This window comes from Propithecus coquereli, unplaced genomic scaffold (assembly GCF_000956105.1).
Source record: "Propithecus coquereli isolate 6110/MARCELLA unplaced genomic scaffold, Pcoq_1.0 Scaffold261, whole genome shotgun sequence".
NCBI lineage: Eukaryota > Metazoa > Chordata > Mammalia > Primates > Indriidae > Propithecus > Propithecus coquereli.
Genome location: NW_012148186.1, coordinates 3,116,869 through 3,132,337, shown reverse-complemented (window position 1 = coordinate 3,132,337; position 15,469 = coordinate 3,116,869). Strand labels below are relative to the sequence as shown.

General features: G+C 47.6%; 1 protein-coding gene across 1 annotated transcript; it reads left to right on the top strand.

Moving 5' to 3' along the window:
• Window positions 1-281: 281 nt before the first annotated feature.
• LOC105812763 (dehydrogenase/reductase SDR family member 4) lies at window positions 282-14,623 on the top strand. Its single transcript, XM_012647320.1, has 8 exons — window positions 282-537; window positions 1,675-1,852; window positions 6,043-6,144; window positions 11,351-11,421; window positions 11,517-11,568; window positions 11,862-11,996; window positions 12,459-12,514; window positions 14,096-14,623. Exons 1-8 carry the CDS (start codon window positions 407-409, stop codon window positions 14,208-14,210), a joined length of 840 nt encoding a protein of 279 aa, XP_012502774.1. The 5' UTR covers window positions 282-406; the 3' UTR covers window positions 14,211-14,623.
• The last annotated feature ends 846 nt before the right edge of the window (window positions 14,624-15,469 follow it).

Below are 15,469 nucleotides of genomic sequence, written 5' to 3'. Positions count from 1 at the left end.
ATGACTCAGACTTTCTTGGAGAAGGAATTCCATCTTGAGGTTTGGGGAAGCAAAAGCAAACAACTCAAGGGCCTCCTCTTCCCCCCGCCCCAAAAAAAGACGTGGGCAAGAATATGTAGAAGTAGGAGGGGGAAAGTCTGCGGGTTCTTGCGGAGGTGCGGGCCCCTAAGAGAAAATCGGATGGAGAGCACCTTCCCTTACCCAGCCAGGACTGCGGGGCGCGGCTGGTGTGTGCCGGCAGGGGGCGCCCGCGGCCGCAGGAGGCTGCCCCGCACCAAGGGCGGGAGCCAAGCGAGCAGAGGGCGGGCCGGGGAGCGGGGCGGGGAGGCGGCCTGCCCCATGTCCTGACCTCTCGCCCTAATTTCGCTGTCACCTCCCCGGGGCGGAGTGGAACCCAGCCTGAGCCATGCAGAAGGCGGGGCTGCTGTTAGGTTGCTCTGCGCGGGCGTGGAGGTCGGTGCGGATGGCCAGCTCCGGGGTGACCCGCCGGGACCCGCTAACGAATAAAGTGGCCCTCGTAACGGCCTCCACCGACGGGTGAGTGCCCAGGCCGGAGTCTCTAAGCCCTCGCTGTCTGGAAACAGAGAGTGGCCTCTTGTCCTTTGCTTCTCGAGCCTTTGTCCTCAGACCTCACAGGCGGCCAAAGTCTGGCCACGGAAAAAAAGGAACCATGCGGTCTGCATGAAGCCCCTCCGAGTCCCCTGGCCCTGGCCCCTCCTCTGCCAGCCCTCGTGTCACTCCTGCTCTGTGTTTGTGCCACCTCTGCGCTGCCCCATCGATCGGGTCCCCCATTGCTCTGGCCGCCCCAATCTACCAGCCCCACCTAGCGTCTGGGAAGACCAGAAACCGAAAATCCAAAGGAATCCGGATTTCAAAAATCCTATCTCTTCGCCTCCACCCACTGTGAAAGTGTTCCCTCACCCATTTGGGCACCGGACAAGTCCCCCGGAATTCCTCCCCCTTACGTAGGTGAGGCGCCAGAGCCATGTGTGCCTATTTCTGTGTAGGTCCGCACATTTTGGCCTGACCCGCCCAGCCTATTTCTCACCCCCACTCTTCTCTGTCCTGTTTCTCATTCCTCCAGGACTTGGCTAGATTCTAGCTCTTCGAAAATCTAAAATACAGATGTGTGAGAAATGCTTATGGCTGACAATTGCGAAATGTGTAACCCTTACTCCCAGATGAATATGTACATTTTTGACCGGCTACCATCCTTTCACATACACCCCCAAACATAACTGAGGATAGGAGTTTAAGAATGATGTAGACCAGTAAAGGAGATATTTGGGGGGCAGGGGCTCTTTTGAGCGAGACCCTCAAACCACGGAAGTGGCTGCTGCTGCACACCCAGCTCATTTCTTCCCCCTCAGTCCCGACAGGGTATGGGGCCTGTCAACTGTGATGGGGCCTGTGAAAGGTGGCGTTGTTCCTGGGAACCGACGCCGCGGGCCAATACCATAATAAAAATAAGTAAATGAGTGTCAAAACCGAGCTAAGCATGTCCATCTGCATGGCAATGGCTGTGCCATTAGCCTGCTGTACACACGGTAGAGACACACGGAGATCACACAGAGGAAGAGCCAGCATCCAGGCCCGGGCAGCCTGACTCTAGATCCCAAGCTCTCAACCTCCTCCCCTTACCGGCCTTGACAGTCTGTATCTCTGCTCCGGCAGGATCGGCTTCGCCATCGCCCGGCGCCTGGCCCAGGATGGGGCCCACGTGGTGGTCAGCAGCCGGAAGCAGCAGAACGTGGACCGGGCCGTGGCCGCGCTGCAGGGGGAGGGGCTGAGCGTGACGGGCACCGTGTGCCACGTGGGGAAGGCAGAGGACCGGGAGCGGCTGGTGGCCACGGTGAGCAGCAGGGAAATGGGCACAGAGACAGGAGGTGGAAAAGGGAGCCAGCCTGGGCCTCCTTCCCTGCTTTCCTGGATAGCAGTGGTGAGATCCAACCCAGCACTGGTAACTAAAATGTAACAGTGCCGTCTGCGCACCCACACCAGTCCACCAGCACGTTTTTCTCTTTTTTGTTTGTTTGTTTGTTTGTTTGTTTGTTTTTGAGATAAAGAGTCTCACTCTTTTTGCCCGGGCTAGAGTGCCGTGGTGTCAGCCTAGCTCACAGCAACTTCAAACTCCTGGGCCCAAGCGATCCTTCTGCCTCAGCCTCCCGGGTAGCTGGGACTACAGGCATGCGCCACCATGCCCGGCTAATTTTTTCTACATATTTTTAGTTGTCCGATTAATTTCTTTCTGATTTTTACTAGAGACGGAGTCTCGCTCTTGCTCAGGCTGGTCTCAAACTCCTGAGCTCAAAGAATCCGCCCGCCTCGACCTCCCAGAGTGCTAGGATTACAGGCGAGAGCCACCGCACCCGGCCACCAGCACGTTTTTATTGGGTGCCTTTCTGTTATGTGGACACACTGTAGTCTGAGAATTATCCCATCTCAGTCAGAGAATCAAAAGCACGGTAACACTTCAACCCTGCATCAGCCCTTGGGGTACCCCCCAAAAAAACACCTGGTCCTGGTTCTTAAGTAGTTTCCAGCTAATTGGACAGATGAGAAAGGTAAATACAATCTCAAAATAGATGTTCCCACCTAGGAGCTAATTAACAATCTCCTGTTCTTCAGCTTATAAGCTGAAGAGTAGAGTCTCTGGGAACCTACAGGAGGTAACCCACCATGTTTCAACCACCTACTGTGTGTCTTTACTGCGTTCAGAGCCTTACACAGGTACTCTCTAAACCTGCCAACAAGCAAAGCAAGGCTAGGACTATTCTTCCTGCTTACAGAGACTGGTTCAGGTAGCTGGAGCAACTTCCCAAGGTCTCACAGCCCGTAAGGAAAGAGCTGTGATTCAACCCAGACCCACCAAACTCCTTGGCTGCCTACAGAATACCAGGCACTTCCCCATTAGTGTAGGGTCAGGCCTTAGGTGCCCATTTGGACTTTAGTCTCAAAGAAAATGTCTAAGTCAGTGTCAGAGTTGGTACTTGACATCAGCCTTCTTCCAGCTGTACAAGAAAATATAAACCAGGCAGCACAGGAGGCTCCTCTACCCTCACAGCTCAGGGCACACAGTTTATTCCCTAGGGTGGAAAGGAGAATATACCCAAGAATGGCAAGTATAGGATCATGCTAACAGATTGGAAGTCTGGCAGAAGAGGAGGACCTTAAACAATAGTAGACAGTGATATGGCAGATGGTATAGGGTAATTTCATTTTTAAGAAACTGTTTGGCAAATGCTCAGATGTGCATTGGAAAGAGCCAGATGTGAATCCAAGAAAGTTACTTTGCCTGGCATAGGCTGCTGGACAGAACCTGAGATTGGGGCCTTGATCCTGAGGGTGGAGGAAGCCATTTGGGAGCCTGGGCCAATGAGTGACTAGCCATATGAAATGTACATGGCAATTTAATGTCAAAATCCTACTGGGAAAACATCCTCTGGCCCCCACCAGATCCGCTTAACAGGTTCTGCACCCCTGACCCAAAAGTGGGGCTTGAGCTGGACCTTGATGAGTGGGTAGGAATGGACGGGGGTCAAGGTTCCAGTGACCCCACAAAATGAGCAGACAGCCGAGGAGGGATTGAAGGGGAGAGGGTGGCACTGTCAGTCCACAGCAGAGAACACAGTCTTGGGAGTACTGGTGGGAAATGGGCAGCATGGGAAAGACTGGGGACAGGGGCCTCCATAGCCTCCCAGGGGAGTTCAGACATTCTCATAGCAATAAGAAGCCAAGTGAGGTTTTGAACAAGATAAAAATGGTTATTAAGGAAAGATAATCTGGCCCTGGTAGGAAGGAGAGAGAGAGAGAAGACACCCAGCCAAGGACATCAGGGAGGAAGTTATTGCTGTCATCCAGGTCTAGAGCAGGGTGGTGGGACCAGAAAGGATGTGCCCCAGAGACTTTTAGTGGGAGCCAAACACAATGGTGTGGTGAGTAGAAACCAGATTAGCCACTTTTCTACTTGATTATGCTTTTCCTAAAAAATATATAACTATCAGAACACAGAGCAAACAACTCCTGACCACTTTAGTGTAGTCATCACACAATTTACAGCAAGACTTAGAAGATAGCTGGGTGGTCAAAGGTACCTTTCTCATTCATCTTTTATGGTTCACTGTCTCCATTCAGTCAAAACCCAGCCTCCTCCCCTTTCTGTGCTGACAGGCCTGGAAGGAGAGGGGATCAAGATACACAGCAGAGTGCACAAGGTCTCAGGTGATTCTGGGTCAATCCTCCGTCTTCTCCCCACCCCCAACACACACACACACAGAGTACAGCATACGTCACTTTCTGACTTATTCTGCACTTTTCTAGTCACAAGTCTGTCAGCAAGACTTACACAGAGCCAAGGCAGGTGACTGGGGCTTTGTGCCAGGACACCAAAATTTGGAGGGTGCAAGAAAGTATTAATAGGGGTTTTAAAAGATTATGTGAATTTAAATTTTGTAGGGTTTACATGTTGACAGCCCAGACATTCCTTCAGCAGTGTAGAAACAACTGAGCTTAGCACCTAGTTAACCAAAATAATTAGTTAAAATGGGAAGATAGCAGATGGTGTACATTGTTAATAACACCCCTCTGTGTGCCAAATCTGAAGCACAAAGTTGATCGAGGGCCCATTTAGTACTATTTGCCCAAGGCATCAAAATCGCCTGTTCTGAGCAAATGCAAAGTCTGGTTTCATAGTGGCTTAGTATTGAAAACCGTTGTCGGCAGATTCTGCTTGGCCATTCATTGCGCGAGCACACACCTTTACTACCTACTTATAACTTATCGAGGACGTAAGATGTTGCCTTTCTTGTCTTTCCCAGTTTAAATCTGTTCCTGCCTTGAATTGTCCATATCTCCATGCCTTCAGGTCAAAAAAGAGAGAGAGAGAAAGAAAATGACATCGTAACGAAGACATCGGAATGCTTTAAATTCAGCCTGGTACCTTGGACCATCATGGCTCTCCTCGGCAGCCAGTTTCATACTGACCCAGACTCCCGTTCAGAGGGTTTTTATGAATTAGCTCTGTGCTACAAAGTAGAAGACTGACCTCAGTTCTGCCACCACCAACTAGCTCTATGCCCTGAGCAAATCACGTCACTTCTCCCAAACACAGTATGAGCAGGCCTCTTGCTCTTAGTTGTCCCCAATGTGTCATTACTGAGCTCTATGACCTTGAGAAATAAACTTCCCTGACCTTGAGCTTCATCACCTCCATGGTGATGGTGGATCATCTCAAAGGCCCCTCCCAGCAATAACTTTCTTTCAGTCTGTTTAAACCAGTTTCTCCATTCAAGCAAATGTGGACAGGTTAGCTTTGAGATAATAGTCGCTCATTCCAGGAGAACTGGACAGTGAGCAACTGGAGAAATGGGGCTGTGACACAGTGTGCAAAGAGGAGGGGGTCTAGAAATAGATTTTGAGGTGAGAGTTGCAAACATGAGAATGAAGGAGCTCCCCAAAGGGAAGGTGTAAAGAACAGAGCAAAGGGTCAGAGACAAAAGACTGCAAAAGAAATAAGACAACCTTAAATGGTTAGCAGCAGAGCTTAGGGTAGCTTTGGAGAGAAAATGTTTTAAAAAAAAAAAAAGATGTCATTTTGATGACTGTTCCTAAGAAGGAATTTTTTTTTTTTTTTTTTTTTTTTGAGACAGAGTCTCACTCTTTTGCCCGGGCTAGAGTGAGTGCTGTGGCGTCAGCCTAGCTCACAGCAACCTCAAACTCCTGGGCTCAAGTGATCCTTCTGCCTCAGCCTCCCAGTAGCTGAGACTACAGGCATGCGCCACCATGCCCGGCTAATTTCTCTATATATTTTTAGTTGTCCAATTAATTTCTTTCTATCTTTAGTAGAGACGGGGTCTCGCTCTTGCTCAGGCTGGTTTCGAACTCCTGAGCTCAAACAATCCGCCCGCCTTGGCCTCCCAGACTGCTAGGATTACAGGCGTGAGCCACCACGCCCGGCTGTAAGAAGGAATTTTTTATCAACATAGATAAACACGCCTCCCTTACTTACTGCAGCCCTTGTCCAGACCTCATTCTTCTCTCTAGGCTGTGAAACTTCATGGAGGTATTGATATCCTGGTCTCCAATGCTGCTGTCAACCCTTTCTTTGGAAACCTAATGGACACTACTGAGGAGGTGTGGGACAAGGTGAGAGGGGATTAAAACAACAGGGGTGGGCCTCAGAAGACATTCAGCACAAACTCAGTCTGCTTTTAGAATGCGTTTGTCAAATGCAATGTAAACGTGAGGAATCTTTGCAGTGTGCCACGCACCTGGACTGCACCTGGTAAAGGGCAGGTGGGGGATGGCTTCCTCTATCCCTGCCCTTCTCTTTCCTTTCTGCTGCTCCCAGTTCTGTCTTCTTCCATCTGCTCTTTGCTAGCCGCCTTCTGCTTCCCTCCCCAGCCCTCTTCCCCGGCATGCTCTTCTTCCTGGTTGACTTCCAGCAGAGACATGGCAACTGATATGCCAACATCTAAGACACTTAAACTTACACACCCACCTGGCCCCTTTTCAGCTGCCAAAAAAGAATAATTTTTTCATTAGCCAGGACATCTTCATAGCTGCTAGTTAAGTGAAATACCAATTCTGGTGAAATGACCAAAGTTGTTACTTCATAACATATAGCCTTTGAAAAGACCTGTGCTCTTTTCTTCTTAACTGCAGTGTCAAGAATATCTGAGATCTAGATGTCTAAATTCAAGTGCTAGAATATTGGTTTCTATGTGAAAGTGTATAATTACATTATATTCATAATATATTTCATATACCTACATTTTTTAATTATAAAGCCCTAATTAAAATATCTGTCTTTGTTTACCAAGGTTAATGTTCCCACATAATTTGGAAATGCTAAATTTTTTATGATCTCCCATGGTTTTGCTTTTTACTCTGATGTCATCAATAATTTCTCAACACTAAAGTTTAAACATATGTGAAAATATTATAATATATCAGTGTTTCACACACATAAACACGAAACTGCCAAAAATGTTCTTCCATGAGCCAGTTTCTGATTCTGATATTCTTTTTTTTTTTTTTTTTTTTTTTTTTTTTTTTATTTCAGCATATTATGGGGGTACAGATGTTTAGGTTATGTATGTTGCCCTTGCCTCCCCCTTCCCCCCAAGTCCGAGTTTCAAGCGTGTCCATCCTTTCGATGGTGTGCATTGCACTCTTTGTGTATGCAAATACCCGTCCCCTCCTTCCCCTCCCCTCTGATATTCTTTAAAGTAGAGAAACATCTTTCATGAATAGTCTAAATAGAGACCACATGAAAATCAGTTTTAAACAAAGTACAGGCATACCTTAGAAATATCTTCAGTTCGACTCCAAATAGCTAAAATAAAGTGAATATTACAATAAAGCAAGTCATACAAATTTTTGGTATCCCAGTACATATAAAAGTTATGTTTACACTATACTTTAGTCTATTAAGTGTGCAATGGTATTATGTCTAAAAAATAATGTCCATACCTTAATTTAAAAATACTTTATTTTGGCTGGGCGCGGTGGCTCACGCCTGTAATCCTAGCACTCTGGGAGGCCGAGGCGGGCGGATCGTTCTGAGCTCAGGAGTTCGAGACCAGCCTGAGCAAGAGCGAGACCCCGTCTCTACCAAAAAATGGAAAGAAATTAATTGGACAGCTAAAAATATATGTAGAAAAAATTACCCGGGCATGGTGGCTCGTGCCTGTGGTCCCAGCTACTCGGGAGGCTGAGACAGTAGGATTGCTTGAGCCCAGGAGTTTGAGGTTGCTGTGAGCTAGGCTGACACCACGGCACTCACCCCAGGCAAGAGAGTGAGACTCTGTCTCAAAAAAAAAAAAAAAAATACTTTATTTTTACAAAATGCTAACGATCATCTGAAACTTCAGCACATCATAATCTTTTTCCTGATGGAGGGGTCTTTCCTCAATGTTGGCAGCTGCTGACTGATCAGCATAGTGGTTGCTGAAGATTGAAGTGGCTGTGTCAATTTCTTCAAATAAGACAACAATGAAGTTTGCCACATAGATTGACTCTTCCTTTCACTAAAGATTTCTCTGTATCATGCAATGCTGTTTGATAGCACTTTACCTAAAATAGAATTTCTTTCAAACTTGGAGTAAATTCTTTCAAACCTTGCCACTGCTTTATCAACTCAACTTAATATTCTAAATCCTTTATTGTCATTTCAACAGTGTTCATAGCATCTTCACCAGGAGTAGATTCCATCATAAGAAACCACTTTCTTTGCTCATCCAATAAGAAGCAACTCCTCATCCATTCAAGTTTTATCATGAGATTGCAGCAATTCAGTCACATCTTCAGGTTCTACTTTTTTTTTTTTTGAGACAGAGTCTCGCTCTGTTGCCCAAGCTTGAGTGCCGTGGCATCAGCCTAGCTCACAGCAACCTCAAACTCCTGGGCTCAAGCAATCCTTCTGCCTCAGCCTCCCGGGTAGCTGGGACTACAAGCATGAGCCACTATGCCCAGCCAATTTTTTCTATATGTTTTTAGTTGTCCAGCTAATTTCTTTCTATTTTTAGTAGAGACGGGGATCTCGCTCTTGCTCAGCCTGGTCTCGAACTCCTGAGCTCAAACAATCCACCTGTCTCGGCCTCCCAGAGTGCTAGGATTACAGGCGTGAGCCACCACGTCCGGCCCAGGCTCCACTTCTAATTCTAGTTCTTTTGCTTTTTCCACCACATCTGCAGTGACTTCCCTCCACTGAAGCCATCCATGAAGCTTGGAATCAACTTATTCTACACCCCTGTTCATGTTGATATTTTGACTTCCTCTCATGAACCATGAATGTTCTTAATGGCATCTAGAATAGTGAATCCTTTCCAGAAGGTTTTCAATTGACTTTGGCCAGATCCATCAAAGGAATCACTCTTTATGGTAGCTATAGCCTTATGAAATGTATTTCTTAAATTAAAAACACTTGAAAGTCAAAATTGCTCCTTGATCCATGGGCTGCAGAATGGATGTTGTGTTAGCAGGCATGAAAACGATATTCATCTCTTTGCATATCTCCATCAGACTTCTTGGGTGACCAGGTGTACTGTCAATGAGCAGTAATCTTTTGAAAGGAATCTGTTTTTCTGAGCAATAGATCTCAACAGTGAGCTTAAAATATTCAGTAAATCATGCTGTAAACAGATGTGCTGTAATCCAGGATTTGTTGTTCTAATAATAGAGCACAGAGTAGATTTAGCATAATTCTTAAGGGCCCTAGGATTTTCAGAATGTTAAATGATCATTGGCTTCAACTTAAAGTCACCAGCTGCATTAGCCCCTGTCCTTTGAAGTTTTCTTTGAAGCCAGGCCTTGACTTCTCCTCTCTAGCTATGAAAGTCCTCGATGGCATCTTTTTACATAGAAGCTGTTTTTTTCTACATGGAAAATCTGTTGTTTAGTGTAGCCACCTTCATCAATTATCTTAGCCAGATCTTCTGGATAACCTGATACAACTTCTACATCAGCACTTGCTGCTTCACCTTGCACGTTTATATTATGGAGATGGCTTCTTTCCTTAAACCTTATGAACCAAGCTCTCCTGGCTTCCAACTTTTCTTCTGCAGCTTCCTTACTTCTCTTAGCCTTCACAGAATTAAAGAGAATTAGTGCTTTGCTCTGGATTAGGCTTTGGCTTAAGGGAATGTTGTGACTGGTTTGATCTGTCCAGACCACTAAAGTTTCCTCCATATCAGCAATAAGGCTATTTTGCTTTCTTATGATTTATGTGCTCATTGGAGTAGCACTTTTAATTTTCTTCAAGAACTTTTCCTTTGCATTCACAACTCGGCAAGAGTTTGGTGCAAGAGGCCTAGCTTTCAGTCTGTCTTAGCTTTCAACATGCCTTCCTAACTAAGCTTAATAGCTTTTGATTTAAAATGGAGATGTGTAACTCTTCTTTCACTTGAATACTTAGAGGCCATTGTAGGGTTATTAACTGGCCCAATTTCAATATTGTTGTCTCAGGAAATAGGGAGGCCAGAGGAGAGGGAGAGAGACAGGGCATTGGCCGGTTGGTGGAACAGTCAGAACACACACAACATTTATCAATTAAATTTGTCTTTTTATATTGGCACGGTTTGTGACACCCTAAAACAATAACAATAAAAATATCAAATATCACTAATCACAGATAACCATAACAGATATAATGAAAACGTTAAAAATATTATGAGAATTATCGAAATGTGACACAAAGACACAAAGTGAGCACATGCTGTTGTAAAAATGGTTCCAACAGACTCTTTCAATGAAGGGTTGCCACAAACCTTCAATTGGTAAAAAATGCAATATCTGCAAAGTACAATAAAATGAGGTATGCCTGTAATTTTTCTATTGAGTTTACATTTTTCAAAATTTTACCATACATCAAATCTAAATGCTGTAGTTGATCCTTGATTGAACCCTGGATTTTTTTTAAAAAAGGACATTTCAGGGACAACTGAGGAAATTTTATTATGGACAACATGTTAGATAAAATCATCATCAATATTAAATTTCTTGGGTGTGATAATGGATTGTGGTTGTATAAAAGAATATCCTTGTTCTTCAGAAATGTGTGCTGAAGTAGTTAGGGATAGAGCATTGTGATGTCTGCAACTTACTTTCAGCGGTTCATTAAAAAAAATGTATAGGTATAATACATAGAGAGGGCAAATGGGGCAGAATGTAAAAGGGTATCTGGATTTTCATTGTACTTCTATTTCACCTGTTCTGTAAGACTGAAATTTTTTAAGTAAGAAGTTGTCTAGAAGGTAAGCGGGATCACAGGTTTGCTTTAATTATGGATGTGGATTTGATGGTGGCCTATGCCCCAGCTACCCCAGAGGTGCCTCCACATCACCCCACTCTCCAGTAATACCAGCCAGAAAGTCCAGCCTGGAAGGCCCAGAGCAGCTCCCTCCCTAAGTTCAGAAGCCAGAGAAGTTCTGAAGCAACCCAGGTGCCCGAGGACAGGCCACATTTTCCCTAAGGAGCATGGCCCACTCCAGGGCAGGTCGGGGAGGTGGCCAATTCCAGGCTCTCCCTACTCTGAAGAAACACGGAAAACCCAGCTCAAATCCAAGGCATCCCTAAGGGTGTAGGCCTATTCTGGGCCAAATCCTACTTGGCTGGTTAGGAGACAAGATGAACCAGGCTCCATTTTTTCTGATCTGAACCTGATGTATCTAGCTGAATAGCAGGTGAGAGCTGCTTCTCCCCGAACCTTGGTTTCATCCCCTGTCAGGCCCAGGTAGATCACCACTGAGATCCGCGTCAGCTCTAACAAACAGGAGCCCGCTATAAATCCTTGTCACCATGCCTCCTCAACACTCTTCCCTCATGCTGTTTCCTTCTTCTCTGGCTCCAGATTCTGGACATTAATGTGAAGGCCACATTCCTGATGACAAAGGCGGTGGTGCCGGAAATGGAGAAACGAGGGTACAGACAGTGAGGGCGAGCCGGGGTGAGACGGGGCCCAGGGGCTGAGGGAGTGTCGCCAACTGGGAAGAAGGTCAGCTCTCTTCTTTTTCCAGAGGCGGCTCAGTGGTGATCGTGGCCTCCATAGCAGCCTTCACTCCATTTTCTGTAAGAACCTTTTTGTCTGTCCCTTCCATCCCATTCTCCATCTCCCATCTTTCCACCCCTCCAGCTGTCCAGAGCAGCTTGTGTCCCTTTTAGAATCACACCACCAAGACCTTTGCCACAATAGATGCCTTGCCTCCGTGACCCCTGAGGGGAGGTCTAGCCACATGACAGTTCCCTAACTATGACCCTCCCTTACAGGAGATACCCTATTGACTGCTGCCCTTTATGTCTAATAATGAGAACCAAGAATGACCTGGAAACTATGCTTCTAACCCATTCTCTTCTTTCCCCAGGGCCTGGGCCCTTACAATGTTAGTAAAACAGCCTTGCTGGGCCTTACCAAGAACCTGGCCATAGAGCTAGCCCCAAGGAATATTCGGGTGAACTGCCTGGCACCTGGACTTATCAAGACCAGCTTCAGCAGTATGGTGAGGAAGGGGAGCCCTGCACCCCACTGGGACCCCATCTTGGATGGGGAAGCCCACTACCTGACTCCTAAGCTCCCAACTACACCATCCCCCCCACACACACCCAGGACTTTCCCATGTTCCCTCTCTGTACCAGCTGCCCTACCCAGACCAGACTCCTTCACTCCTTTCCTGAGGTGGAGGGTGGACACTGAGGAATTCAGACTCTACTCTCACTGTTTCCTATCTCCTTAAGTGGGTGAGAATTGGAGAGATGCAGTGAAATGCCTTGCTAGAACCTGAAGTGAATGAAATAGAAAAGGGTGGTGGAGAGAGCTGGGAGCCAGGAAAATATAGAAGTGAAACAGGAGGGGGATTCTCTCCATTCTTCCTCTCAGTTGATGTGAGGATGGGCAGTTTCTTCCCTCTCTGTCCCTCCATTTCCTCTTCTTGCATATAAAGAGATTTCCCTTCTTCCTGCAGCTCTGGATGGACAAGGCAAGAGAGGAAAGAATAAAAGAAACCCTTCAGATAAGCAGGTAAGGCTGTCATAGGGGAGGGCTAGGAGGGACAAAGATGGAAAGGTGTGGTCCCTAACACAGCCCACAGCTCACTGTCTCAGTCCCACAGATAACATGGGCATGCTCTCCTCTGCCTCCCAGACTTCACAACACTACATCACTGCAATGGCCTGGGCAGGGAGTCTGCTTCCCTTGCAGATGGCAAACACAGAGGTGTCTGGCACTCAGCAGAGCAAAGCTCTGGGAGAAGCCCTGACTCCTCTCTCCACCTGGGTGTTTGCCTCCACCGCTGGGCATCTGTGGAGACCAAAAGCAAAACCATGCTTTTTTAGTTCCCCTTGAATAAAGAGTCATGTTTTCAAGGCTCAGGTGGATGATCCTACAATCCAAATAAAAGGAACGCAGAGCTTTACTAAGCCCCAAACTCCCCCTGCCTAAGGAGGTTACTCTCTTACCCAGTAAGCTGGCTGAACTGCCTGGCTCCCTTTCCTCTCAGCTCTCTGCCTCTCTCCACCTTCTGGTTTCTGGGTACTCTCTTGGTCTTTAGTTGCTGCATCTTGTCCTCTCAAGGATAAATGCCAGCAAAGCCTAACTCTTTACCAGTGCAAACATCCCAGAGTCTGAAATCCTCCCAAAGCCATTCTGATGTCAGGCATGAACCACAGGCCTAGTTCACAACTCTAGGTGTTGTCATCCTAGAGCCCCAGTGAATGATCTAGCCCCATGTATCTCAATTCTGGATGCATATTAGAATCACCTGGGGAACTTTTTAAACTGCAGATGCTCAGGCTCCACTCCTAGAGATTCTACAGTTGGCCCAAGGTGGGCCCTCGGCATGTTTTTGTTTTTTTTAAAGCCTCTGAAATGCTTGCAAGGTGCAGCTAGGATGGAGAACCACTAATTCAGGCCTTCTGAGTGACTCACTCTACCCACCTCTAGAGTATTCCATGGAAGTCAGATTAAAGTGTTCCCTAACTATACAAACAATGAGAATTAGCACATTTTCACAAAATGAACCTGGCTTTAAGGGACAAATATATTATAGATTCAAAAAGTTATCTGTAAGTCGAACCTTTGCAAATGGAATCATTTTAAACACAGCATTTACTGCCACACAGACTCCCTGACACTTGAGTCATATGCACACATGTGAAACAAATTCTTGTGAAGTATAAAATAATTGCTCACCTTTTATTCTATATAACTTTGGATTTTGGTGTCCTGAGCTCTCTAAAAGCATGTCTCTATATTATTTGAATATTATATGTAATGGTTTTTACAGAGTACAGTATGTTTATACTAAATTATAACAGCTTATCCTCATAGTAACCCTATTTGAAAACGATGAACTTTTTACAGTGTTCCTGAAAAATCATCTGATAATTCTTTTTTTTTTTTTTTATCTTTTTGCTTCTTTTTTTTTTTTATTTCAGCATGTTATGGGGGTACAGATGATTAGGTTATGTGTGATGCCCTTACCCTCCCTCCCCCCTAATCATCTGATAATTCTTGATGAAGCAAATTTCATTCCCTGTGAGCCAGGTGAGGGGCCTGGCCTATTTGATTTTTACTCCGTTCCTTGTTTCCCCTATTCCCCAGGATAGGCAAGCCAGAGGAATGTGCAGGCATCGTGTCTTTCATGTGCTCTGAAGATGCCAGCTACATCACTGGGGAGACAGTGGTGGTGGGTGGAGGAAGCCCATCCCGCCTCTGAGGACCTGGAGACAGCACACAGGGTGGAGGTGGGCTCCAGCTCTTGGGTGCTGTTCCAGCATTCATCCCCTGGCCTCTCCCACCTCTGCTCATCATACTGCTCACCTCACAAAATCAGTCTGCCCTGTGACAAGATACAGCCTTCCCTGCAGTCAAGGTGGGGTCTTAGGACGATTCCCGCTGTTGCTGTAGCCTTGAATAAAGGCTTCCCCTCAGAACACAGGGCAGACTTGCTGAGAAGGCTGAGTCTACCTTGGCAAAGACCAACAAATTTTTTTTCTGGGCCTGGGGGCGGGGCGGGGGAATTGGGAAGATGGGGAATGAAGGAACCTGGAGTGGAAGGAGCAGGGTTGGAAATTAACAACTTGCAAATGAGGTGCAAATAAAATGCAGATGATTGCATTGCTTTGAATCAATGTGTTCATTTCTCAGTGCGGGGTGCTTAGCTGAGCAGAAAGCAGAAGTCTGGGCAGGCTGGATCTCTGGATCCCCCTAGCCCTCCTCCCTGTCTCCAGGACCTGAGCGTGATGCTCAGGGGTGCAGGTGAGGTTTCTGCAGAGCTGCCAGCTGGGAGGAGGTGGCATGGGAACTCCCAGGTGCTACTCACAGCCTCACACCCCCAGGGATGGTGTCAAGGACGCCACAGGGATCCCCGAGAACGGGCAAGCGAGCCAGCGAGCGAGCGAGCAAGCCACAGGGACGAACTCCCCCCAGACCCAGCCAGGTCCTCTCCGTCATCGCCCTCGGACCCCAGTCCGCTCTCGGGTCAGCAAGGACAAGCTGGACGGGTCCCGCGCCGGCGGGAGAAAAGGGAGGAGCCCTGCAAGAATAACCCAGAAGGGGTACCCAGACCGACGAACAAAAGAAATGGGTTCTGCCGATGGTGCCTGAGGACTAAGTGGCACGGAAAGCTGCCCTCCAGCCCCAGAGAGTGCCCCGACAGCAGGCGACGCGCATCGGGCCTCTTACGCGCGAGCGGCCGGGAGGGGTCGGTGGGAGAGCGCGCGGGGTCTCACGCGGCTCGGCGGCGCGGCGCGCATGCTCAGTCCCGCACCTCTCCGGGCGGGGCGGGAGACCCAGCGCTGCGAGGCGGGGGCAGGAGCGCTCGCGCAGCCGCCCCTGACGGGAGCGGGCTCCGCCGCTGCTGCAGCGCTCAGCGCCGGGCCCTGCCGGAGCCGGGTCTAGCATGTGCCGCGGCTCCCGGGCGGCGGCGGCGGCGGCGGCGGCTCCTCTGCAGCAGCAGCAGTAGCAGCGGCCGCC

What these genes read in the sequence shown, in the direction of transcription:
- LOC105812763 (XM_012647320.1), top strand. Translation starts at nt 407, where the DNA reads ATGCAGAAGGCGGGGCTGCTGTTAGGTTGCTCTGCGCGGGCGTGGAGG. An exon ending in GGGAGCGGCTGGTGGCCACG is followed by an intron (nt 1,853 to 6,042) that starts GTGAGCAGCAGG and finishes TCTTCTCTCTAG; the next exon opens with GCTGTGAAACTTCATGGAGG. An exon ending in AGACCAGCTTCAGCAGTATG is followed by an intron (nt 11,997 to 12,458) that starts GTGAGGAAGGGG and finishes TTCTTCCTGCAG; the next exon opens with CTCTGGATGGACAAGGCAAG.